Source organism: Cebus imitator, unplaced genomic scaffold (genome assembly GCF_001604975.1).
Source record: "Cebus imitator isolate Cc_AM_T3 unplaced genomic scaffold, Cebus_imitator-1.0 Scaffold43, whole genome shotgun sequence".
In the NCBI taxonomy this organism is placed as follows: domain Eukaryota; kingdom Metazoa; phylum Chordata; class Mammalia; order Primates; family Cebidae; genus Cebus; species Cebus imitator.
The window spans coordinates 660,548-688,012 of record NW_016107358.1 but is presented as its reverse complement, the minus strand read 5'-3'; the positions used below and the strand labels follow the sequence as shown (position 1 = coordinate 688,012).

General features: G+C 36.9%; 1 protein-coding gene across 3 annotated transcripts in view; it reads right to left on the bottom strand.

The window, feature by feature from the left end:
- CCDC50 (coiled-coil domain containing 50) overlaps positions 1-27,465 on the bottom strand; it is a 66,111-nt gene that overhangs the window by 24,751 nt on the left and 13,895 nt on the right. For all 3 annotated transcript variants that reach the window (XM_017526627.2, XM_017526629.2, XM_017526628.2), the window contains 3 exons: positions 8,203-8,265; positions 7,203-7,329; positions 4,145-4,235 (listed from right to left, as the gene is read on the bottom strand). In XM_017526627.2, the coding sequence (XP_017382116.1) occupies positions 4,145-4,235; positions 7,203-7,329; positions 8,203-8,265 (281 nt within the window). The remainder of the gene's footprint in view (positions 1-4,144; positions 4,236-7,202; positions 7,330-8,202; positions 8,266-27,465) is intronic.

Sequence of the window (27,465 nt, the reverse complement as noted above, 5' to 3'; positions counted from 1 at the left end):
AAATGACTGTCAGAAAGAAAAAAAAAGAAAATCATTCCATTAATTACTAAACTTCTTTATTAACTAGCAAGCAGCATATTAACATCTAACTCGGTAGGGATGTCAAGACGGGTATAAATCCAAAAGGGATGTTTAATAAAACTTGGAAACCAGGAAAATACCAATTCTATTTATGTAAAAACATCAGTATAATAGTATGTGAGAAAGACCTCAACAGGAAGCCTCCCTCCCATTTCCCTTTCTAGTCATATATATAAAAACTTATTTTTACAATGCTTAAAACATAGGAAAATTTTTAATAGCTAAACAGTATTGTTGTTTGATCTAACCTCTATTACCAAAGAATGTGTAAATATTCTTTCAGAACATGAAATCCTAATCTCCTTAAGAGTGCTAAGTACCATGGTTCATACCAGATTCATTTTTTTTTTTAAATGTGAATTGGTTACTAAGTTTATTCCTTCAGCAGTTTATATTATAACGGGCTTCAAACTGTTGAACTAGTGCCACAAACTTTTCATGACACGTTTGGCCGTGCTAATGATTACTTAAGAAAAAAAAAAGTTTTTCCCTAAAATAGTTGTACATTCACATATATTTTAAATCAAGGTTTAAACACACACACACATCTGGTCATGCACATAAGTACACACATACTCTTAAGAGTTTACTTAAGAATAACTAAGTTAAATTAACTGATTAACCCACTTTTATTAACCACAAATTCATATAGTCCAGCATACCCAAAGTCTACAAGCACCTTCCACAGGGTCTAGAGAGGACTCAACTACTATACTCAACAAACTATTTTAAGAGTTAAAAATAAACAGACAGGAGAGCAAGACAGGGAGAGCAAGACAGAGCAAGAAAGTGAAGAACAACAACAAGGGGAGAGTTCACAAAGCTAGTAAGACCAAAAAAAAATTTTTTTTTAACTTTTCTACATCTGTCTCCTGCATGGAAACACAACTTTCCTTACATCTGTGCTTTGTTAACAAACAAAATAAAATTATACCATGACAAAGTTAGCTGTTCCAAAAGAAAAGGGTTCTCAAGCTCTACATTTGGTATTTATGTGATGGTAACTACTACCCAGAAGACCTGATCCCAAAAATCTCTGAAAGAGATCTGGGGGGAAACCCAGAGAGGGATTTTCCACAGCCCTGCTGCTGAATGAGTACTTATTAACCAAGTAGGCTCTTTGGGGAAGCAGAAGAGCATTGAGGGGGAAGGGAAAAAAAAAAGAACTAAGACAGCTCATGAGTAACAAACAATTCTTTTCCAAAATTGGCCAGAAGAATTAGCACTACTATCTCAGTCTTAGTTTCCTCTCCCTCTCAGGCACCCTGTTACCAACAGACTAAAATAAACAAGCATTTTCATATATCCTTCAATGGCAAATTTTACTCATGCAAATTTTCTTCATTAAATATTGACAACATACTAGTCAGCAGAGAGTCACATTTTTCTACCATAAAAAAACACTTTGGCACAGTAGCCAACTTCTCACCTGAGGCATGAGTGGAAAAGTCAAAAAGTCTGAAGTTCGTAAAGGCTTGTCTAGTCAACAGACCTACACAACTGCATTCCTCATTGAACTTTTCCACTCTACTGAGGGCAAGCTAGTGCGAGGCCTGTTAAGGCAAGTAAGTAAACACAAGGACTTCTCAAATCACACCATACTGAAACACCCTTAAGCCTATTTAATTTTGCCCTATGTAGCACATACTTCTCTATAACAGAAATCAAGCAAAGGGCAATTATAAACTTAACATGTACAAGATGCCCCAAGTACATGATCTATCTCACAACACCCCTTTAGAATATATACAACTACCATGACTCAACCCATTTCGGAACCTGAGGTTCTGCATGGTTAAGTGAGATGCTGAAAATCACACAGTGAAATAGTTAATGAGCTAAAATTCAAACCCAGGTCAGTGGAACTCCAAAGTCCACGTTTCATGCATGCCACTGCACATCAAAGTCAGCAGCAGTCCAGAGACCTGAATTGTACAGACACTTCTCCAGCATTTTATTATAACTTGGAATCAGTTACTTCTTTAATACTTAATTTCTACAACTGAAAAATGGAGTTAATCACTAAGCTGTTTATATAGTATTACCATGAGATTACTTACTGTGATTACTATTTAGATTTTACATAATTAAAATAAAGTGTTTTATTTTCTCTTTCTATCCTGTTTTTCCCTAAATAAAAACAAAAAAGACCACAGGACAGCAGTAGCATTGATAAGAAGCCAACTTCGCTATTCTGGTATCTTTTAAATAGAAGCTTTCCTGTCTCCAAAGTATAATCACTTCTTTTAGTTCCTAGAGTCATCCCCAAAGCAGTCTTTAGTATAAAGAGGCAACACATTAAATACTAAGAAAGAGCCTCCTGTGTATTACAGGAAGTATCAAAAATAATCCCTAACTTTTATTTGCAGTTCTGATTACCACACGATCATGATTTGTTTCCTGAAGAAACTACTCAATACCCTCGTAACAGGTGTCTCACATTCATCTGGCATTGCACAAGAAGTCTTATAGGAACAAGGGTGGCTCAGCAGGAGTAGCAATGTATGTAGGCTGTTTACTGATGACCCTGATCATATCTATTTAACAGGATGATCGTAAGCACCAGTTTGCCCAGTACAGTTTCAGTTTATGTAATTATTAACAGCATTCTGATAACCCTCAAAAGTGTTTCTGGGTACATAACAAACCATATTGTCATCAAACTATAAAAAATGATAAATCAATTTCTTCTCTATTATAAATCAAGACAGTGACCAAGGACAGCATAATAGGTGTGAACGCAGGTAGTATAAAAACGATGTAAAACGAAGTAAATTGTTCATACGAAATGATGAAACTAAGCCAGGCATAGTGGCTCATGCCAGTAATTCCAGTGCTTTGAGAGGCTGAGGCAGGAGGGTAGCTTGAGTTCAGGAGTTTGAAACCAGCCTGGGCAATATAGTGAGACCTCGTCTCTACAAAAAAATAATTTAAAAATATTAGCCAAATGTGGGGGTGTGTGCCTGTAGTCTCAGCTACTCAAGAGGCTGAGAGGATCGTTTAAGCCTGGGAGGCGGAGACTGAAGTATGCTTACACCACTGCACTCCACCCTGGGTAATGGAGCAAAACCCTATTTCAAAAAAAAAAAAAAAAAGGAAGTGCTGAAAATATAACATACAAAAGGAAATAACAGCTAATGGTAAATTCAAGTCTTCTCACAAGCCAAACACTATTGCTAATTTTAGTCATTTTCAGCCTTAATAATACAACTTAAAAATATACACAGAATCAAAATGATTAATTTTTTTAACCAACAGATCATAGGAAAGTGAAATCTTTAAGAAAGAGTGAGAACAATGCCTGCTCCTGGCCTCTCCCAGCGACTACTCCCTGCATTCTGCTCAGGTTCTGCGCGAAGTCTGCTCTCTCTAATGTTGCAAGAACAACCAGCAACCTAGGGACAGATACCCTGTAGTAAGCTGAATAGTGCCCCCTCTCCAAATTCATTTCTACTCAAACCCAAAATGTGACCTTATTTGGAAACAGAGTCTTTGCAGATGTAATTAGTTGAGCTGAGGTCACACTGGATTAGTGTGGGTCCTCAATCCAATGACTGATGTCCTTGTAGGAAGAAGATACAAAGATACAGACAGGGAAGAAGGCCATGTGACAATGGATGCAGAGACTGAAGTGATGCAGATACAAGCCAAGGAATGCCAAAGACTGCCAGGAGTCAGGAGCTAGGAAGAGGCAAGGAAGGATCCTTCCCAAGAGGTAGCATGACCTTGCCAACACTTCAGATTTTAGACTTTCAGCCTCCAGATCTCTTAGGACAATAAATTTGTGTTAAGCCAAGTTTGCAGAAGTAATTTGTTATAGCAGTCATAGGAAACTAATTCACATCATATGTGAAATTATCCATTATCATCTCTCAAGACTTTTACCACTTACATAATCAAGAGGGTATAAATCATGGTCCACAGAGGAAAATGTAGCCCAAATAAGAGGCATTCTGCTTCCCATTCAGCAATCCTTCATTGAGCCCATGACTGCAAGAAGTATTTACTCTAAAGCTGAGCACCTCTTTCTCCATAAGGGAGAGGGGCAGTAACTAAGTTATACCTCATCCTTCTTCTCCTGAATGCGTCGTCTCTCTGCCTCAATAGCCAGCTTCTCCTGAATTTCCTGAGCAATTTCACAGTCTTGTTGTTCACTAAAAAGCAAAGATGAAAACATGAATAAGGAAAATAAAAAATAATGTATTTCCTAAAAATAATAAATACAATTTATTGAATACTCAATTTATGAGAAGTACGTATTTTTCTCACTTTATCTTCAAGATAAAGATGCAAAGAGGCTGACACTGTCACATTTACTGATGAGAAAACTAAGGCCCAGGAAAGTTAAATCATTTTCCCAAGATCACAATGAAAATATGTGGTAGAGCTGGAATCTAATCATCACACCCAACAACAGAAAGCTCCATGCTTCTTCTATACCACCATATCATTTCACCCCACTGAGGCCTGTTTTCTGTTCCTGCCTCTACCACTAATAACCACAAATCATTCTGTCATGCCATTTTATAAGTTATAAAAAAGTTTACACTTAGTGACTTCACATTATAGGTCTAATATCATAGTATTCTTACCTACTCAAACTGAAGAAATAAAAAGAAACATAAATCTACTCAGAGCAATTCTTATATATTTTCTTTTCATTCACTCATTATAATAAGAATCATACACAAAACATGGTCTTAGTTTTCAAAGGCCTCTCTATATTTCTGTCTTCATTCAAGACTCTAGCTGAACCTCCCAAATTAATGTAAAATCTGTATAGAGTTAAGTGATTGATATATAGAGTTAAGTGATTGATAACTACACTCAATGTAATAAGTGGGAAGAAAGCAGAAGCACCACGGAGAAGGCAAACTTAAATGAAGTGTTAAAAGTCACAAGTGACATAGAAGATGTATCTCCTGGTACAGAAAATAAAGAAGTGAAGTTTCATCTGAGCTTAATGATTTCAAAACATATTTCCAAGAAGTTCCAGCTCTGGTTTGGTCAGCTAATTATACAGACTCCTGGGAAAACGAAACTGAGAAATCAGTAGTAAACAGGCGAAAATCCTGACTTGGGATAGCAGTCCTGGTATCCAGACTGAATAAAAGGTTCCAGTTCAATAAAAACTGCAGCATTTCACCCTTCCCAAGATGTCCAGCTATCAAAATTGCCAGGGAGTGAACTGAAAGACTTCCCTTTTAGCTTACTTATTTAATCTAGGAACAACTCCAAACCCTTGAAGTATCAGGCAGAAATACAATACCTGCTCCTTCTCTCATTTAGGACCTACAAAATATCACTCTCTATTCTTGATTTATATTTGAGTGGTTTATCTTGATAATTTCTGAATAAGCTCATTATATTGTTATTAACCTATTTCAGGATTTTAAATATCTGCATCAACCTCAGAACTGGGCTTTCTAACACAGAATTGTGAATAATTCTAACAAATGTAAAGGGCAATGAATTTAGAACTCTAGAACATTCTAGCTTTGGCTCTCACCTTAACCTGTGACACTGAGCCTCATAACATCTCAAGTATCTCTCTTCCTCTTTATTTCTCCATTATCATTACCTTCAATTTAGGCCTCATCATCTCCTTCCTCTATCTCTATCACCCCAATGTCTTCATTCAAGCCTCATCATCTCTTAATTTGATCACTGTTCAACAGGCCTTCAAATCTTGCCCCCTCTAAGCCTTTACCCATCTATTCCCCAGAAGAGATTCCAAAATGAAAATCTAAAACTACTCCAATGGTTCTCTATTCCCTATAAAATATACAAAACTTGAATTCTTTAACATAACTTACCATGACCCTTTTGGTCCAGATTTTGACTACTTTTCTGGCCTCAATTCCTACTTCTGTCCCAATTATACTCTCTACTCCAGCAATAATGAACTTCTTGAAGCTAACATGAGTTTCCAAGTCCTTTTACCTCCTGCCCTTATGCATGCTGCGCCTTCTGGCTACAATGGTTTTCCCCAAATCACTATAAACTTCCAATTAACCTTCAAGTTTCAGATTAAACGTATCATTTGTCTCCTGAAGCTTTTCCCAGTCTAATCTCTCTAAACAGGCATGAAACTTACATTTCAATTCTCTGTGACTCATGCATATATCTCCAGATATATAATGCTCAAGGTGTTTTCCTGAGGCCCTCAAAAGTTGTCCTATTCCTATGTCTGGTCTCCTTTCATGGTGCCAAATTTAACATGAATCAATAAAAGTGTTGATTTACAAAATAAGGAAGCTTAACAAAATGATGAATAAAGTCCTCTCTACAAATAAGAAACAGAAAGACAAACCCTTCCTGTAAGTTAGCAAAAATGACTGGCTTTCCTTTTTCACCTGAATATGACACTAAAGTAAATTAAGGGGTTCCTTCCATTTTTCCTTTACCTCTTCCCCCTCAACACAGTATCTGGGGTTAAATCTATCCTTAAAGATTTAGGATGTAAGAGCCACTCTCAATCAAAGAAGAAATGTATCCTAGGAGCTTTATAACACTGAAACAGAATAGAAGTCACTGTGTCAAAAGAAGGCTGAGAAATAATAATTTCCATTTATCTGTCAGTTAAAGGAGGCTAATGAGAGAGAACTTTTGTCAGACACTGAAGTTATGAAGATAACTAAGTATACACTTCAGAGCATCTCAGGATATTCGGCTATGTACTGAAAAGCAGGGAAAATAAGAGCAGCAAACACAGCTAGAACATAGTAAAGGAACCAACACAACCCATAAAGCTTTTTGATGTCCATTATCTCACTGGATCCCCCTAAGAAACTATGAGGCAAAGGGGACAGAGGTTATTTTCCCCATGTTATGGGTAAGGAAAATAAACTCAGAGAAGTTGACTAATTGGCCCAAGGTCATACAGCTAAAAATGTCAGAACTCACACCATCATCCACATCTCTTTAAACCTGGTCAAGTGTTCCAACAACAAAGAAAAATCTTCAAATCAAAAAAATGTTGGCTATCCACTGTAAGACTTGCAATCTAATAGGAAAAAGAATCAGGGGTACAGAAGTAGTCTCCTTCTCCCCTGCACTGGTTGCTAGCTCCACAGAGAAAGCCAGTCTTGACATTAACCCTCCCCCTCCCACATCCTCACAGATCTTTGTAGTGCTTCTGGAGCTGAGCCTGGGCTTTCAGATCTTCCTCTTGGAGCTGCTTAGCCACCTGAAGGTCATGCTGGACCAAACGGTTCCGCTGAACGTTTGATGCCAAATGATGCTCAACTGGAACAAAAAGATTGAGGACAGGAATTACAATGCCTTGGTTTGTTAGTAAAAATGTCATAATAATCTTAAGAGCTTTACTGTAACACAATAGCTTTGCATGCATCACTTCATTTTATTGTCTCAACAACAATGTATAATAATAGAGAGCAAAAGAATTATTACCCCACTTTTCCGTTAGGCAAAAGGAGGATCAAAAAGATTAAATAGTCTTTGGTCACATGGCAACAAAGTGGCAGTGCCAGGATGTCTACACAAATATTGTAGAGCCAGGGCTAGTGCTCTTTCTACTACTACATATTGTCACTCTATTTATTAACTGCATTTTTCAATATTTTAATTTTTATATTGACAGGTGAATTAATAACTCACAAATCATATATTCACAAATATGTACTTTCATATAACATGCACAGCTTAGATTTACTTTCCATCACTACAGTGAAAAAAAGATTCAGAAAAATCCACAATGTGATCTAATTTATACTATGGTTGCCTGAGAAAGCCGTTCAGGTCCCCATCCTAGGAGCAAGAACAGATTTATTCTATGCACTTCAGTTAAGTCTATAACCACTGTGTCCCTCGTATAACACAAGGCAAGGAAAAAGGTTCACACCCCTCTTTCTCTTTTGAAGATGCAGCAGTCTACTAATGCCTGGCAGTCTATCTTACTTAAACATACCCAAAAATTCACTGATCACCCAGGCATCATTTGCCTAAAGAAATCCTTCATGATTTACGGAGGACGTCGACAAGTGACTGTGCTCTCTCCCTACCTAACCCCTGAGAAACCAGCCTCAAGCTTCCAGTTTAAAAAAAAGAAAAAGAAAAGAAAAGAAAACTGAAGGAGCATAAATGAGAGGTATTACTCACTCTCTTGTTCCTGCAGGCTGTGAGCCAGGGTGTGGTCCTCCAGGACAGCAAAATCTCTGCATACTACAGAAGAGGAAGGAGGAAAAACAGGCAGGAAGGCTCGTTAGTAATACTTTAAACACACAAAGGAAACCATTTTTTTTTTAACTTAAAAGAAAAAACAATTATAATACTTCAGGATGACAAACTTTCTAATTCCCAATACATAAAATAGTGACTAGTTAAGTCTGCAGTCTTTAGTCACAAAAATCCATAGTGCCTGCTTAGTGCCAAGCACAGGATGTCACAAAACACTGTTTAGCCTTGGCCCCTGGCCTGAGGTGAGAACATTTACTGAATCAGATTCCAGAGGTCTAGAAATTCCAATCCACTTCTATAAAAGGAGAGTAAGTACTGCTGAAATAACAGAAGTATCAGTCATGCTTTGCATATTGCTACTGAGAGAGAGCTGAGATAATGTATAGTCAGAGGTGTTAAATCTAACCTATGCTTCTCTGTGGTTCAGACGATCCTCTCTCAGCAATTTATTTCTACCCTGGTGTCTTTTAAGGAAAAATATACTTTCACTAGTCCCTTAGGTAGGGGCAGATTTCTACTTAAAAAATTCTTAATTTCTTAAACATTCTTTGGTGGGTTAGTCCCCAGGTACCTGAGTTAGAAGGAGGTCTCTAAGTCCCTCTAAACCTTGCGCTGCCCCAAAATAATCTACAAACCAAATGAAAAGAGGAACCCTGAAAGAAACCGGGAATCTGCCTCAACTCTGCCTCAACTTGAAGATCCAGGCAAGAGTTATTTCCTGACCTGTTTTCTTAGAAGCAAAATGGGAACAAATAGTCTCAAAGGTCCATGTTTACCCCAAACTGCTATTTAAACTCCTCCTTCTTAAACATACAAACAAACAAAACATGCAGGATTCATCATGCAAAGTTCTGTTTTAAGGATGTGTAGTTTAGGTGATATGTTCCCACTCTATTCCAACCATGTAATTCATGTTTTAAAAAAAAAAAAAAAAAACTTCCCCAAAGCCTCAGAGTACTGCAATTGAGTAGGACTCAAGAAAAATTCCCTAGGGCTTAGGAAAAGTTAGATTTCTCTCTGCAGCTTTGGATTTGCCTACGAGGACACTTAACTGAAACAGAATGAAAAACATTCCTTTGCCATTCTTCTTGTACTTACGTATGCTCACATATACACTCAACATACTTGTGTCCTTCACTACTGAGGGATAATGCCATAAAAAGGTAGGGAGATCTTGGGGATGTCAAGTTTATTCTGAAATGGTTTTATACTGAAGGAATGACTAATTATTGCCCAAGTACTACATTAAACTGAATACAACCTGCTTAACCCTTGCTCAAACATAACAGCAAAACCAGTAATTCCAACAGAAAGCACTGTTCTTTTTCATCAGCTATATTCTCAACAAATTCTAATATCTTGAGACCCAGGTCCCAGTTATATTTTATCTCACAAAATAAAAGTACTTTCAAGATGAGCTAGATAACACCCTCATTTAATAAGTGAGGAAACTGAAAGACAGAAAAAAGGAAGGATTTTCTAAGGCTATATAGAGTTCACTGGTGACAGGGCTTGGGAGTCAATGTCTAAGCCAGCAAGAGCTCTTTCCCCTTCCCTGACACAATGACGGCCCTCCCTACCTCCAGGTAAACCATGGTCAAAATGAACAGAAAGAAAATATTCTGTATTAACCAACATATACTCTCTCAAACACTTCAATTAATATCTAATTTTTAAATGGGTAAGACATACATGGACTTAATTTATAAAAAAAAATCAGAATGACTTAGCTAAAATAAATATCAAATCTTGTATAAAGAATGTTATTTTAATATATTTATTTCATTTAAAACACCTTTATTATACTGGAAACGCTTGGGCTTATATATTACAGTCAGTCTTAATTTTAGATTAATTATGATTAGATCAAATTTTAAGATTAATCTTAATGACTTTCAAATTATGGGTGGCAACCTATTTGGTCAAATAATCAATTTACTAAACCTGAGCAAAGCATTTTAAAAGTAAATATTTAGTCTAGAGAATAACAGAGGACAGTTGACCCTCACAGCCCTGAGTTCTGGATTCATAGATTCAATCAACCACAGATCAAAAATATTCAGGAAAAAAAAAAATTTTTATCATCATTCCCTAAAGAAAACAGAGTACAATAGCATTTACACTGCATTAGATACAGTAAGTAATCTAGATACAATGTAAACTATACAGCAGGATGTGCATGAATTACATGCAAATACTACCCCATTTTTTATCAGGGACTGAAGCATCCATAGATTTTAGTATCCATGTGAGGTATTGGAACCATCCCCCACCCCACCCTACCAATACCGAGGGACTAATGCAACTCACACACAGTACAGGAACCTAGTTTAGGGAAACTTTTCCAGTATTTATACACACACATACACACACAGAAATATACACATACAGAGATGACAGGTGACAGGTACTAGGTCAAAATGTAAAACACATATCATTCTATAGATTACAAAAGTTTAAAACCCACTTCAATTTATGTTGCTAGGTCAGAATGCTATGGCAAAAATATATTTTCTATGTTTCTAATATCATGCTAACTAAAGTTAAAAATTATAAAATTATTACATTTTTCCATGGGGAGAATAATATGAAGAACTATAGTAATTTTTGAAATATTTCTTAAGTCAGCAGAACATTAAAAATTAAAATACATTGTGTGTGGAGAGATACTATAGTAAAAATTTTTTAATACATGGCACTGACACAAACTTAATTCTGAACAGTAGTTCTCTCTACAGAGAGATGAAGAGGGGCATGAGTGCCTTGGCTGCATGTGCTCTTCTACTGCTTCAAAAGTAAAAAAAGAAAAGACAGACAAGGCAAAATATTAACAGCTATTTGATGTGAGTGGTAGGTTCATGGGTTTCTCTATTTCCTGTGCTTTTTAAATGTCTTAAATATTACATTTTCAGTTCTATAATTAAATTCACTTATTTCACTTTGTCAACAGCATATATTGCTAAACCATGAACATGAAGATATGGTATGACACATTATAATAGGTATGAGAAATTTATGAATTACTGATTACCTTAATGACTCCTCATAATGATTTCTTAATATCTAAACAGCAAGACTGAAGTATATCCTATTATTGTGATTTGTCCCTGAATCTGCAGAAGCTGAATTACTAACCAAAAGATATCAGCAGGGCCTGAGCTAGAAGAGGATCTGGAAGATTTTCAATGATTATGAGGAAGTACACAAACACATACACACAGGGACTTAAATACACTAACCCCTTCAGAGTTTACTAGGAATTTCCGAACATATAATCTCATTTATACTGAAATATTATTTGCCCAGTCTATAATTTCTTTTGAATCCACTCTAATTTTTTGTCAAGATTTGCTTCTGTATTTCCTGCATCAGTATTCTAGTACAACCTGGAAAATAATCACATATCCAGTCAACTTTGTAAATCAGTAACCAGATTGAGAATTACAGAAAGTATTATTCACAGCCAGGTCAAGCACAGAGCCTGAATAGAACTTTTCCCCTTTTCTAACCTCCTTTACTTTCATGTAAACAGCATGAACAGTCCAAGTATATATAAAGGGTACATACTTGTCTCACCACCTTTCCCTGTGGGCACATTTAAGGTGAAGCACTTTTCACCCTCCCATTTCTGAACCGTTTTCCCTCCCATGTTCACTTTCACTCATCCAGAACTCAGGCTGACCTTCTTGCCGTAAGCCAACCCTATCAATGACTTCTACTATTCCCAGTCTGCTATTAAAAATGAGCTTCCCACCATAGTCAATTACACAACTATTCTCCTTTGTTCCCACCCAGATCTCAATGGTCCTGTTCCCTCTCCCCTCTGCCCAGACAGTTTCCCAGTGCTAGGGATGGTGGCTAAGTTTCTTTTGAACACTAAAAACCGTGCAACTCTGCCTCATTGCTTAGAAGAGAATTAACAGAAAGAAATACACTTTGCCCTGAAATTCGAGCACACAGCTGCTTCCCTATCCAGCTGGAAGCTCTTCATGGCAGGGACTTTGTGGGTGTACTCTCTGCACCTTCCACAGGACTAACAGGTGCTCACTAACTCAAAGTAGTTTAAAAAAAAAAAAAAAAAGCTGGACCGTAAAGTCAAACAACAGAAGGAGAAAAAAAGAAAATAATGCCATAAACAGAATTAAACTCTGCTACTATGACAGCACAACATACTTATAAGATATGTCAAACATCATTTAAACAAATTTAGTAACAAACAAATTAACATAAAACTAGAATCCTCTCCCTATTCTCATTAAAGGAGTTTCAATGATACGTTAATTTAAATACAGGCGTACCTTAGAGATATTGCAGGTTTGGTTCCAGACCACCGCAATAAAGCAAATATCAATTTTTTGGCTTCCCAGTACATATAAAAGTTATGTTTACACTATAATCTATTAATATTCTATTGATAGTCTATTAAATTTACAATGGAATTCAGTCTAAAAAGGCTATGTACACACCTACATTTAAAAATAATTACTAAAAAATACTTGCTACACACATTCAATTTGTAAAAAATATAGTTTGTCCAAAGCGCAATAAAGCAAAGTGCAATAAAATGAGGTATGCCTGTATATACAAATTAGTATACAGTGAATTAATTTACAATAGGCCAAGTAGGTTTTAGAAATGGAAAGGAAGACTGGCTGACATACATAAATACATACATATATATACCCCCCCATCCATTTCCTTGAAGAATGATTTTCATTGAGTTGTTGATCCCCTCTAAATACATGAATGGCACAGTATGCAACTAACACTCATTTATTCAATAAATACATGTTGAGCTCTATTTCAGGATGAATGAGTCATTTCCAAGCCATCAGTGAGGTGCAGTATCAGAGAGGAAAACAGGTATAAGTTAATTAACATTGTACTAAAGAGACAATTGGTTGTACTAAATAAAATTCTTTGCAGTCATAAACATTGGAACAGTTAGGCTTGTTATGAGTTGGGGGTGGACTAAGAAGTGGAAGTGATTTAACAGAATGTATCAAGAAACTTTAAAGTAATTAACACAAAATGTATCTCAAGGAAAGTTAAAATTCCTACAGACAGAAGCAGTAAACATTCTTGGCAAAGCGGCCAATTATGGAAAAAGACGAAAATGCACAGGCCAACCTGGAGTTGTGTGTGCCCGGGGCACAGAAGCACCAAAGAAAATTACGCCAAGAGATGTGATAGGAAAGGCCCAGTGCATCATCATGAGAAATTGGTTTTTTCACATAGGCATTCCTGGTATACAACTTACACGAAATGTACCAAAGAAAATCTGGTGATTAGCACCACACTCCACCTCAAGCCAACCAAACTCTTCCTCTTATACTTTTTCTCTTTTTACATTTGCTTCGCAAGTCTCCCATTTTTGTTTTCGCCTTATTGTTTCTCCTTACACACATTTTTCCAGGTGCATCTGTTTGCCAACTTTACTCCTCTAGCTCCAGACGCAGCACACTCCCCTATTCTCTACCATTGACTGTGGGAGCTTTCCATAAACTTGTTCTCCTTCTAAAGGTAATACCCTTGTCTGTCCTCCCCTGGGCAATTAGTGGAAAACTAGAGACAAAATTTGTAGATTTTTTTTTTAATTGTACTTTAGGTTCTGGGGTACATGTGCAAATCACGCAGGATTGTCGCAGAGGTACATACATGGCAAGTGGTTTGCTGCCTTCATACCCCCCATCACCTATATCTGGTATTTCTCCCCTCAACCCTCCCCACCATCCCCAACCCCACTGTCCCTCCCCTAGCCCCCACCACCACTGACCACAGTGTGTGATGCTCCCCTCCCTATGTCCACATGTTCTAATTGTTCAACACCCGCCTATGAGTGATAACATACGGTGTTTGGTTTTATGTTCTTGTGTCAGCTTGCTGAGAATGATGGTTTCCAGATTCATCCATGTCCTGATGAAGGACATGAACTCATCATTTTTTATGGCTGCATAGTATTCCATCGTATATATGTGCCACATTTTCTTCATCTAATCTATCGATGATGGACATTTGGGTTGCTTCCTGGTATCTGCTATTGTAACCAGTGCCACAATGAACATACATGTGCATGTGGTTTTACTATGGAACAATTTATAATTCTTTGGGTATATACCCAGTAATGGGATTGCTGGGTCAAATGGTATTTCTATTTCTAGGTCCTTTAGGAATCGCCACACTGTCTTCCATAATTTTTAAACTAATTTACACTCCCACCAACAGTATAAAAGTGTTCCTATTTCTCCACATCCTCTCCAGCATCTGTTATCTCCAGGTTTTTTAATGATCACCATGCTAACTGGCGTAAGATGGTATCTCAATATGGTTTTGATTTGCATTTCTCTAACGACCAGTGATGATGAGCATTTTTTCACATGTTTGTTGGCCTCATATATGTCTTCTTTTGTAAAGTGTCTGTTCATATCCTTCGCCCACTTTTGGATGGGTTTGTTNTTGTAAATCTGTTTTAGTTCTTTGTAGATTCTGGATATTAGCCCTTTGTCAGATGTGTAGATTGCAAAAATTTTTTCCCATTCTGTTGGTTGCCGGTTCATCCTAATGATTGTTCCTTTGCTGTACAGAAGATCTGGAGTTTAATTAGATCCCATTTGTCTATCTTGGTTTTTGTTGCCATTGCTTTTGGTGTTTTAGCCATGAAGTCCTTGCTTATGCCTATGTCCTGAATGGTTTTGCCTAGGTTTTCTTCTAGGGTTTTTATGGTGTATGGTCTCACATTTAGATCTTTAATCCACCTGGAGTTAATTTTAGTGTAAGGTGTCAGGAAGGGGTCCAGTTTCTGCTTTCTGCACATGGCTAGCCAGTTTTCCTAACACCATTTATTAAACAGGGAATCCTTTCCCCATTGCTTTTCTCAGGTTTGTCAAAGATCAGATGATTGTAGATGTGTGATGTTGCTTTTGAGGCCTCTGTTCTGTCATTGGTCTATATCTCTGTTTTGGTACCAGTACCATGCTGTTTTGTTTACTGTGGCCTTGCAGTATAGTTTGAAGTCAGGCAGTGTGATGCCTCCAGCTTTGTTCTTTTTGCTTAGGATTGTTTTGGCGATGCGGGCTCTCTTTTGGTTCCATATGAAGTTTGAAGTGGATTTTTCCAGTTCTGTGAAGAAGGTCATTGGTAGCTTTATGGGGTATCGTTGAATCTATAAATTACTTTGGGCAGTATGGCCATTTCACATAGTTGATTCTTCCCAACCATGAGCATGGGATGTTTTTCCATCTGTTTGTGTCCTCTCTTACTTCATTGAGCAGTGGTTTGTAGTTCTCCTTGAAGAGGTCCTTTATGCCTTTTGTTAGTTGTATTCCTAGGTATTTCATTCTCTTTGCAGCAATTGTGAATGGGATTCACTTTTGATTTGGCTGTTTGTCTGTTATTGGTGCATAGAAACACTTGTGATTTCTACAAATTGATTTTGTATCCTGAGACTTTGCTGAAGTTGCTTCTCAGTTTAAGGAGATTTTGGGCTGAGACGATGGGATCTTCTAAATATACAATCATGTCATCTGTAAACAGAGGCAATTTGGCTTCCTCTTTTCCTATTTGAATACCTGCTATTTCTTTTGGTTGCCTGATTGCTCTGGCTAGAACTTCCAATACTATATTGAATAGGAGTGGTTAGGGAGGGCATCCCTGTCTTGTGCCAGATTTCAAAGGGAATGCTTCCAGTTTTTGCCCATTCACTATGATATTGGCTGTTGGTTTGCCGTAAATGGCTTTTATTATTCTGCGATATGTACCATCGATACCTAGTTTATTGAGGATTTTTAGCATAAAGCGCTGTTGAATTTTGTCAAAGGCCTTTTCTGCATCTATTGAGATAATCATGTGGTTTTTGTCTTTGGTTCTGTTTACGTGATGGATTACATTTATAGACTTGCGTATGTTGAACCAGCCTTGCATCCCTGGGATGAAGCCTACTTGATCATGATGAATAAGCTTTTTAATTTGCTGTTGCATTCTGTTTGCCAGTATTTTATTGAAGATTTTTGCATCGATGTTCATCATGGAAATTGGCCTTAAGTTTTCTTTTTACTTGCGTCTCTGCCCAGTTTTGGTTTTAGGATGATGTTGGTCTCACAAAATGAGCTGAGGAGGATTCCTCTTTTTGTATTGCTTGGAATCGTTTCAGAAGGAATGGTACCAGCTCCTCTCTGTACGTCTAGTAGAATTCAGCTGTAAACCTGTCTGGACCTGGGCTTTTTTTAGTTGGTAGGCTATTAATTGCTGCCTCAGCTTCAGCCCTTGTTATTGGTCTATTCAGGGATTCAACTACTTCCTGGTTTAGTCTTGGGAGAGTGCAAGTGTCCAGAAATTTATCCGTTTCTTCCAGGTTTACTGGTTTGTATTAATACAGTTGTTTGTAGTAATCTCTGATGGTAGTTTGTATTTCTGTGGAATCAGTGGTGATGTTCCCTTTATCGTTTTTTATTGCATCTATTTGATTCTTCTCTCTTTTCTATTAGTCTGGCTAGATTTTAATAATTCAATATTTTAAAGGAAAAGAGAAAACTGACCATCACTGATTTGAATGTCTCTTAGAATTCCCGCCCAAATGACAACATATTTGGAGGCCTAAAGTAGTCTTTAAAAAATGTTTTCTTGGCCAGGCGTCGCGGCTCACACCTGTCATCTCAGCACTTTGGGAGGCCAAGGTCAGGAGATCAAGACCATCCTGGCCAACACGGTGAAACCCCGTCTCTACTAAAATACAAAAAATTAGCCGGGTATGGTGGTAGGTGCCTGTAGTCCCAACTACTTGGGGGGCTGAGGAAAGCAGGGGAATCAACTGAACCCAGGAAACATAGATTGCAGTGAGCCGAGATTCCCCCATTGCACTGCAGTCTGGCTACAGAGTGAGGCTCTGTCTCACAAAAAAAAAAAAGTTTTCTTAGTCGTTAACAGTACCAGATTAAGATCTCTCCTCCGCTTTCACCAACAAATAAGTAAACTGAGCATTTTTCATAAAACATATTTAAGATTGATATTTTAGAAAGCTCATTTGCAGCAAGTTTCTCTCTTTCTAACTCAGAAACAAAATATTCCTTTTAAAGCCTGTTTCAAAGAGGTGATTCAGATTTGGAAGTGATGGGGTAAGAGTCTTTACAATCCCCTTATCTTTCTTTCTGGGACAAACAGAAGTGTCCCCTCTCTTACCCCCACCACATTCCCCACATATACCCATACCCCTAAGGGAGGCAGGAATTTTGTTAACTCTTCCACTAAATGAACACAGTCTCAGATTTTAGCCAAGAATCAAGAACTTAACTTGTATTTACACTGGTACACCAGTGAGAAAAAAAACTTAGTGGGGGACATTTTGCTAAACTAATTCAGCTCAAAAGTCTAAAAGCTCTGCACAAGATTAACTAAAATCTAAACAGTGAACAGTGCTCCTGTTATCAAGAATCCCTTTCACCTCAGTCGAGTATGCAGATTGCGTGCACAACAATTACTCCATTCCAACCAAACCCAGAATTTTCTGATTCAATGAATGGCTACACGTTGCTTTCATGCATTATCCAAATAATGTGCATATTCCCATTGCTTTCCCAACTAACTATACATAAACTAAAAAGGAAGTAAAAAAAAAGCCATTCCCCCTCCATTGTTCTTTTACCTACACCCTAAGACTTTCTGAAATTACAATTGCCATGATTCACCTTTACAAGCTTCCACCCACATAAAAATGCCTGGTTAATAATACATTAACTAGAGACTACTTCTTTCACCTGCATCTGTTTTCCCTTTTATAGAATGGTAGAATTTTGTGAATTATTCCTTTTACATAAATGCTATTAGTAGCAGATGGACTACATACTCTGCTTTAAAAGCAGGGATTATGCTTGCTTTCCTTTGTTCTAGATACATGAAAACATCCACTACGAACAAGGAAAATATTCAAGAGATACCTTTTGTCTTGTGAAAGTTTGTAATAACAGCCAGCCACAACTGACATTTATACAGCACTTCGTAGATTACAATGCGCTTTCACATTTATTCCTCCTAACCATCTGAGGATAAAGGTTTTATCACATCCCCATTTTATTTATGAGGAAACTAAGGCTCAACAGAAATAAAATGTCTTGAGCAAGACTCCCCAACAAATAAAACAAATTAATTGGAAATCAAATCCATCTCTTCTGGCCCCAGATATTTCTGCTTAGAGTATCAGGAAAAAAGGTGGGTATTATTAAAAACTAATCAAAATAAGACAAATGTGCATTAAATTCTTTGAAATCAAGGATAAAGGTAATTTTCAGTACTCTGGAAGTGGTTTCCAGGTCCCCCAAAATGCAAATAAAAATGAGACCTAGTTTACTTTGCCTTGCTCTCTCTCAAGAACAGACTTCTAGCAATCACAGTCAGTGTGTATTTGCACCTGAAAAACAAGAATAAAAAGTTCCTTTTTTATTTGAATAACTGTAAGGGGTTCAAGTACAACTCTGTAAGGTGGATATATTGTCTAGTAGTGAAGTCTGGGCTTTAGCTATAATCGACACCTGAATAATATACACTGTATCCATTAAGTACCTTCTTATCTCTCACCCTCATCCCACTGTCCTATCCTTCCAACTCTTTAACAGTGTTTTGTAAGGGACCTACAGGAAAAACCCTAGGTAGTGACTACAGTGGGAAATTACAAGGGAAATCTCTCTTTGGGATCTACCACTTGCCCTCATCTCTCTAAACCTCTTTTCAACATCAAGTTCCTCTCCATTTGGGAAGAGAAGATATTGTTGAATTTTAGACTAATGTGTCTAAGAGATTGACACTTTGAAATAATAACGTATTTTGCAAAGTCCTATGCTGCCCTACAAAAGAAATGTCTCCCTAATCTGTTAGGATTTCTTCTCTTTATTTAAAGTTCTAATAAAATTACCTGAGTAGAAGAGAAGCAGGATTCAGATAAACTGAATAGATCTTATCCTAATGACAAATCCTCTACATTCTGAATCCCAGAAATGTTCATATAGAGATCAACAAAATGGCAACAATATCACTATCACCAATACCACTAGCAAAACCAACCCACATCTCCACCTCCATCAGCACAGCAAGTAGGGAGGTTAGAGACACCTGGTTAAAGACAGCAGACACTTTCTTATGCTCACTCAAATACCCCAATTATGAGTCCCATAAAAGCAAACATAGCTCTGACTTGCTAATCACTGATAACTAAATTTCTCACTTTCAGGCTAAAGGCTGAAAACAAAAAGAACACTTAAATAATGTGTAAGCAATTCATTTACCAGAGAACAAAGGGGAGCTGAAACTTTTGATCCTTCTCTATTTTTTAGTGTTCTAAAATTTTCATATCATTGAAATTAACAAAATCTAAATACAGTAAGATAGTTGCAGGGGAGTGGCACCTAATTTTGGCTGATGCTAAGTAAATAACCTACACAAGTATTACATCTTCATTTATTCTGTTACTAGTCAAAGTAATCAATGGCAGGGCTATTTTTCTAATTAAGTCTCCAAATGCCCTGTTCTTTCCAATATGCCATGATACTCCACCTGTCTGGGAGATAGATGATCCTTGTAAACAGAGATCCATAGTATAATTAAGTCAGATTCACCTTCTTGTAGTTATTATCCTTAGCATAATAATCCCACTACTGAACTCTCCACAAAGTCCACACAGAATTTCTGCAATTTCTCTGTGAAAGACAAAGATTTTCATTCTACACCTTATACAGATGACTATGAGGACCAAGCAATATTTACCAATATTTCATCTATTGAGAGATTCTTATGGTTATTGGTTTTGGTTTCTTGGTTGTTGTGAGAATGAAACAGAGAGAATGGGAGAGCCTTGCAAATGGGAAAGAAGCTTAGTGACCATTACCACACAAATGACAGTGGGATTAACTCTGTTCTATCTGCCCAAAGCACCCATCGACCCCTCTACCACCTAAAAATTCATAATCAACCTACCAGACCCCCATTCAAATGTCACCTCTGTATTAATCCAATCCTACATAACATAGAAACCAAAACCAATGTAAGTGACTCGCAAGCACTCATCGGACTTATCTATTATTTTCTTTCAGTGTTTTCATAGAATGTAGTTTATAGAATAGTACTGTAGCACTAATTATATTATTAAAAAATTTTACTCATGTTTCCCCAGCATACATTCTAGGTCCTGAAAGGCAAGAAAAATATTATGGATCATTTTATCTCTAACATTTATCCCAGTGCCCAGGATAGAATTTTCAAATACATGTTTTTGAAAATGATGGCTCCTGAGAACAATCGTGACTAGTGCAGAAGACATAACATGAAATGCTAGATTTTTTTTACCCACATCCATCCAGCATATTGATTCATCCACATTCACCAGCTTATCTGAAACAAGGCTACAGAGCTACATGTCTATCAATACCACCTCAAACAAAAGTAAATTTCTTCACCCCCAATTTCAGATTTCATATATGAAATGTGTTGCCTAACAGTCCTAAAATACATAGAAAAGTGGTATAGTCAGGCAGGTGGTAAATTCTTGGTTTCTTTGGGCCACAATTAAACACATCACTCAACTTACAAAGAAATGATGGCTCTGAGATTTGTAATAGTATGCCCAAGATCACCCAGTTAAATGAGTGGCACTTGTAAGATTAGAGCTCACAATCAAGAAAAATGTTTGTTAATACACATGTATTTGTTCAGCTAAACAATGCAATGGGGTACTTAGGGTATATGTGGCATGTAAAGCAGAGAAAGCAATATGTGCTGAGGTGCTAGCAGGAATCTGAATAATCTGGAGCTAGTCTCCTGAATTCTTGGTTTGAGAAAACTGTCCCATGTCCTCAGAACTCCTCTGTAGTTGCAAACTGCCAAATAATCCAAAGAATTACAAAATGTTAATAAATTAAGTATAAAGTGAATGGAAGAAAAAAAAAAAAAAACTCAAGGTTGATAACCAAAAAAATAAGGAGAAAAAACTTGAGAAATTCTAGTAACAGATATTTTCAGGGTTAATCATCCTACAATAAACATTACAGAGAGAATACTGCCATTTTCCTAAAAGCTTTATAAACACCAAAACAGTGTAACTCTGGATCATCTGCAAACTTCTTCCAAATATCTGATCTGCTAAAGTCACCTTCGTGGTTAGAGCACCAAACTGTCAAGAGTGTCAAGAATCTGTAATCCCAATATATCGAAGAATAATATTGAAGAATAATAACGGTCCTAAATGGCAGATTGGGCTTCCTAGTTTCCTCAAATATTTTTAAATTTCAGTCACTGTCATAAAAAGATGCTGATCTATCACTTTACTAAAATTATAGATACATTATCAGAAAGGGTTTTAATAGTTGTCAAATTCAGCCTTACCTTGTCCAAGCAATCATCTGGACTCCTCTTAGATATTTCAGCCGGGGGAAACTCATTTTATGTTAAAACACAGCCCATTTTCAGATAACCAGAGGTAAAGTTGTCTTGAAAAGGACAAACCTGCCAACCTATAGTGGTATCCACTGGTCCTAGTTCCAGCCTCAAAGCACTCACATTCTCCAGAGTGTAGAAACTGACACTCTGAAGTCTGTTATTTTTATACATCCTATCCATGCAGCATATCATACAGGTTAATGCACAGGTCAAGTCCCAAATGTACTCTCCATGTTATATGCAGAGCCTAGGGCTGATCTTATGCCTCCCTAGTATACCCTGACTATAGTGGAAATATTTGACTTTTCAACTTAAATTTAAAAGGTGCTGGAAAGGATCAACATCAAAATTCTAACATTAATAATATACTATGGGATTACAATGCAGCTTATCTCCCTTTTTAAACACTTGTATATTTTCCAATTTATCTTCCATGAAGGAGAATCTGATAATTCTTTTCAAAATATTTCATAATAAAGAGACACGTTTTTATTCTAATGTAAGCATCTAAACAGTGAAGCAAGAAATATTTACTAGGAAAAAAAATCAGTTGCAATAGCAATTTTATTGATTCATTTTATAGTGCTCCCTTAAAGTTACAGAAATTTTTTTTAATGGAAAACATTAACAAACGTAAAGCCCACATATGATCCCAAGTTTGTCTACAATCTTCCTGAGCACCAACGTAAGATGAGAAATATGAAAAGTTGTTCGGTTTTCATTATCAGAATGAAGAAATTATATCAGCTCTTTACTGCAAAGAAATGTTTTATTAGTATCAAATGTATAAGTAAATTCAGTTATCATGTGGTAACTTAGGGAGCACTAAATTATGTAATAGTCATCATCATCAATAGTTTTACAAGAAGGGTAATGGCATAAGTTTTAAATGTGTGCCAACAACACATGCACACTTCAACAAACACATTGCAAAGAATCACTTTAAAAAGTAAAACTACTGATTGAATCCCAACATTTCATTCTCACACAATATATCAAAGTATGTTCCTGAGTTATTTTTTTTCTAATCCCCTAAATTCAAAGCTAAATGAAAACCCCAGTAACCTAAACCACTTGTTTGGCAAGTAGATATGTTACAGCTAACCACAGACACACCAGATTGCAGGCATGTGGGTTTTGAAAATGCTGAGATGATATAAGTCCTCACATCAGAAGTACTACTTTAATATCACAGACCATCTACATCATTATCAGCAACCACAGGGTAACTGGGTAACTTACTGGGAAAGAGAAAATGGCCGAGTCAGAATTTCCATCTGACAGGACAAATGATCTGGGGTAAAAGGAACAATGAAAGAGTAGGGGAAAGGTAACAAGGTAGAAACAGAGCAATCTTTACTTACATTGGTCAAACTGTCAAACACAGATAAAACTTTCCATAAGGTTTATCTGATTCAGTTTCCATAAATGATTTTTAAAATGCTCACAAACACAGACAACCTCACAAGCTTCCTGTGTAAAAGGCATCAACTGTGTTGATTGGTGCTTTGAATCCAAAACCTTTTTTTGGTGGGAGTAACAAAACAAAAGCTACCCAAGTTAAGGCTCAGACCTTGTCTATTCTTAAGACGATGCTAATGCAGGTATTAACAGAAAGCACTCAAGTTAAGCTTCCTTTCTTCTCAAGAAACATACCATAACCTCAAAATGAGCTCAATCAGGAGGTCATTTATTTTGAGTCTGCATCAAATTGATTCCTGATTCTGTCTTTCTATTCCCACCATGCAGTCACTAAGGTTATCTTCAAAACCTCAGGTGATGTGCATTCCTCATAGTCTAATGCCTAATGGAACATATATTATAAATGACATCCTTAAACTGAACCAAAATCAACATGTTCTATCGATCCATCATCATTCTCTCCTCTAGCGTCACAAATAATTTTTTCACACTATATATGGTAGCCACCAATCATATGTAACTAGTACATATAGTTACACATAATATAAATTAAATTTTTCAAATTCAGCTCTCCTCAGTTTCATTAATCATATTGCTAGTGCTACATAGCCATATGGGACTGGTGGCTACTACTGAGGACAGTGTAGAGTACAGAATGTTTCCATCATCACAGGTGTTCTATTTGATAGCTCTGCTCTAGATGATAATCACAATGTGACAATATGACAGAACTAATTTAGCCAACTGGACCACTCAGTGAACTTGAATTAGACCTCATAGCATTTAAAACCATTGTAACCTTCTGTATGTGCATGTGTGCACGTGCATGTGTGTTTACAAACACACTCGTCATAATTCGCTTTGCCATTATGGACATCCAAGCATCTTTAATGTATTACTGGTCTTGTGTCAGCCACTGATTTATCTTCCAAGTGCCTGCATATTGACATTTCTCCTATGCTGCTGCTTCCTCAGACCCAACATGATGATAATTTTGCTAACCTCAATAGGGTGAAAGGTCAAGAGTTATCTGACATTTATCTACCAACTTCTGTGCAGACACAGTCACAGACACAAAGTAAACAAATCTCTACTTAGAAAGGAAAGTGAACCAGGTATTCAACATCGGAAGAGGAGTTCAGTTCCTGAAATACAACTAGTACTGAATAAACCCACCAAATCTCTAATACTTTACCAAACACTTACTGAAGTACCCTGGATTCTGATTAACAAATGGCAGTGTTTATGAATTTCAACTGGCCTTGAAAGTTAAACGAGTCACAACTGAAGCAGCATCCTCCTAAATTTCTTGTATCCGATACCTTTTTTAAAAAACAATTGCATTTTACATGGTTGCTTTACTTTAGAACAATTCAGGAATATATAAATGTATACAGGAACTAAATAATTACTCTTAAAATCATATAAATGAGTAAAAAGAAAGCACTTCTGCTGTTTTTAAATTGCTCAGCTTATTTTTTAATGGATTTATAAAATTTCCTAAACATAAAGAGATGACTTAAAATTATACTTAGAAAAAGACAAAATTCTTAAACAGAAGCTTCTGCAGTACACTGCAGAGAACACTGGCTCTTTAAGATATTCAGTGAATATTTATTGCACAAGGAAGCAGTATGGTATAACCAAGACAACTCTTACTTTGATTCCAATCCTAGCTCTATCACTCACCAACTAAATAATCTGAAACAAACTAACATCACTTATGTTTATGCACCTGTAATATGAGAGAAATAATCATCATCATAAGTACACTCATCCCTGGGTATACATGTGGGGGATTGGTGCCAGCACCCCCACAGACACCAGAACTGACACATACTCATGTCCTGCAGTTGGTCCTGTGGAACTCAGGTACAGTATATGAAAAGTCCCTTAGTATATACAGGCTTTGCATCCCACAAACACTGTATTTCTGATCTACATTTGATTGAAAAAAATCCATGTATAAGTGGAGCCACACAGTTGAAGCCCATGTTGTTCAAGGGTCAACTGTACTTGGGCACTGCATGAAATCTATTTCTTTCAAAAGGTACTTACCAATTATCCTCATGGAGATAGGCACACATTGTATGAAAAAAATGGGCCCCTGATACCCATGAGGCATCCTCAAAAGGGTAAACACCATTATATAAGCAGTAGTAGACAATTTTTTCCAAAGCAATTTTTCACAAAGCATATCCACATAGTAAGAATTCATTTTATTTTTATTCCATGCATCCCCAAAGAAACTCCAACCTTCTGTTGTTTCACTATTTGAATGGCACTTTTCCTGGCACTTACACAAGCCCTCAAATGGTTTGGCAGCCAGTTCTCTGTTTGCCTTAGCCTAGAAAGAAAAGCCACCCATCTCCTTAAACCTCTGTAGGATAAACCCAGTCATGCCCATTAAAACCCAAAGATCACTTCCAGCCCAACTTAAGTACAAGTTTACACCAGGGGAAGAAAAACCATTTTGGTTTATTGGCTTCATATGACAAAAGAGCTTCCTTAAAGCACCAGCTACTGCAAGTTCTATTTATCCTTTGAGTCAGATATTTCCATTTTCAACTTCTCCTTTGCAACTAGATATTTTGGCTAGCACTTTCTTTCCTATTAGGATTAGTAAATTCATTTCAATTTTAAATGACCAAGAGCAATATTCAAAATTCCCCAATAACTTTTTTTTTTTTAATTGTAATTTAGGTTCTGGGGTACATTTGCAGATCATGCAGGATTGTTGAATAGGTACATAAATGGCAAGGTGGTTTGCTGCCTTCATCCCCCCATCACCTATATCTGCTATTTCTCCCCTCATTATTCCTCCCCACCCTCCCCAACCCTGCTGTCCCTCCCCTGGCTCCCTCAACTGACGGCAGTGTATGATGCTCCCCTCCCTGTGTCCACGTGTTCTAACTGTTCAACATCCGCCTATGAGTGATAACATGCAGTGTTTGGTTTTATGTTCCTGTGTCAGTTTGCTGAGAATGATGGTTTCCAGATTCATCCATGTCCCGATGAAGGACACAAACTCATCATTTTTTATGGCTGCACAGTATTCCATGGTGTATATGTGCCACATTTTCTTTATCCAGTCTATCGATGATGGACATTTGGGTTGGTTCCAGGTCTTTGCTATTGTAAACAGTGACGCAATGAACATACATGTGCATGTCTCTTTATAATAGAACAGTTTAATTCTTTGAGTATATACCCAGTAATGGAATTGCTGGGTCAAATGGTATTCCTATTTCTAGGTCCTTGAGGAATCACCACACTGTCTTCCACAATAGTTGAACTAATTTACACTCCCACCAACATTGTAAAAGTGTTCCTACAGAGTCACAGGATAAACAAGGTAAAATAAGCTCTTAAAATCTTGCTCTCATAAAGCAAACTGCAACACTTAGAATTCCATTCTGTTAACCATTTGTCAGAACTCTATACACATTTCTAGAAATCTTGGATTACGTAAATCAAAAGGTAGGAACAGAAAAAAAAAATGTGCAAATCTTGAAATTTCTGCAAATCCACTGTTATGTCACCACATGCTCACTAATTGGTCACGTTCATTGTCTAGAAATGTGCTTGTCTAAAAGATATCTTGACATCATAGGTACAGTCCTAGAACCAAATCAGTTTTACACAATCTAGGGAGATACTTCCACAGAAGATCAGGAGATATCTCTTCCTAATTATAATGAAAGCTTACATTAAAATACTTCTTTCCCTAGAAATGCAGTCTATACAGAGTAAGGAGGTGACCAAACAGTAGACCTGAGGAAGGCAGCTGCTGTTTCAAAATACGTCCAGAAAATCCCCACACAGATAACAGGGGTTAAACATAGATTTTCATGCAGTGATTCTGTCAACCACTTTGGCTCTCCATGTAGCTTCACAAGAGTGGGGTAATTTTTTTTTTTTTTTTTGGAAGAAATTTATATTCACCTCATTGGTATTTAAGTTACATGTGAACACTTGATAGTTCTCTATTCTCAACAAAGGCTGAAAACAGCACTCTGAGAAGAAAAAAAGCAGAAACTTAAGCTGCCGGTCATGCTCAGACTCCAGTGAGTAGGATGCTAAGATTTCAATAACATACAAATAAACAGAGTATATAGGGCAACAACCTGGATCTGTTTTTGGATTTTGCTAAGTGTTCAAGAAGGATTTCTGAGAAGAAACATGAACTTTTGAGTACAGATCAGGACTCAAATATTGCTTACTTACAGGCTAAAAGATCTTGGGCAAGTATTTAATTTCTTTGAACCTCAGGTTCCTCATCTGTAAAATAAGGATAAATGTTGTGAGGACTCAATTAGATAACGCATGTGAAGGACCAAAGAAAGC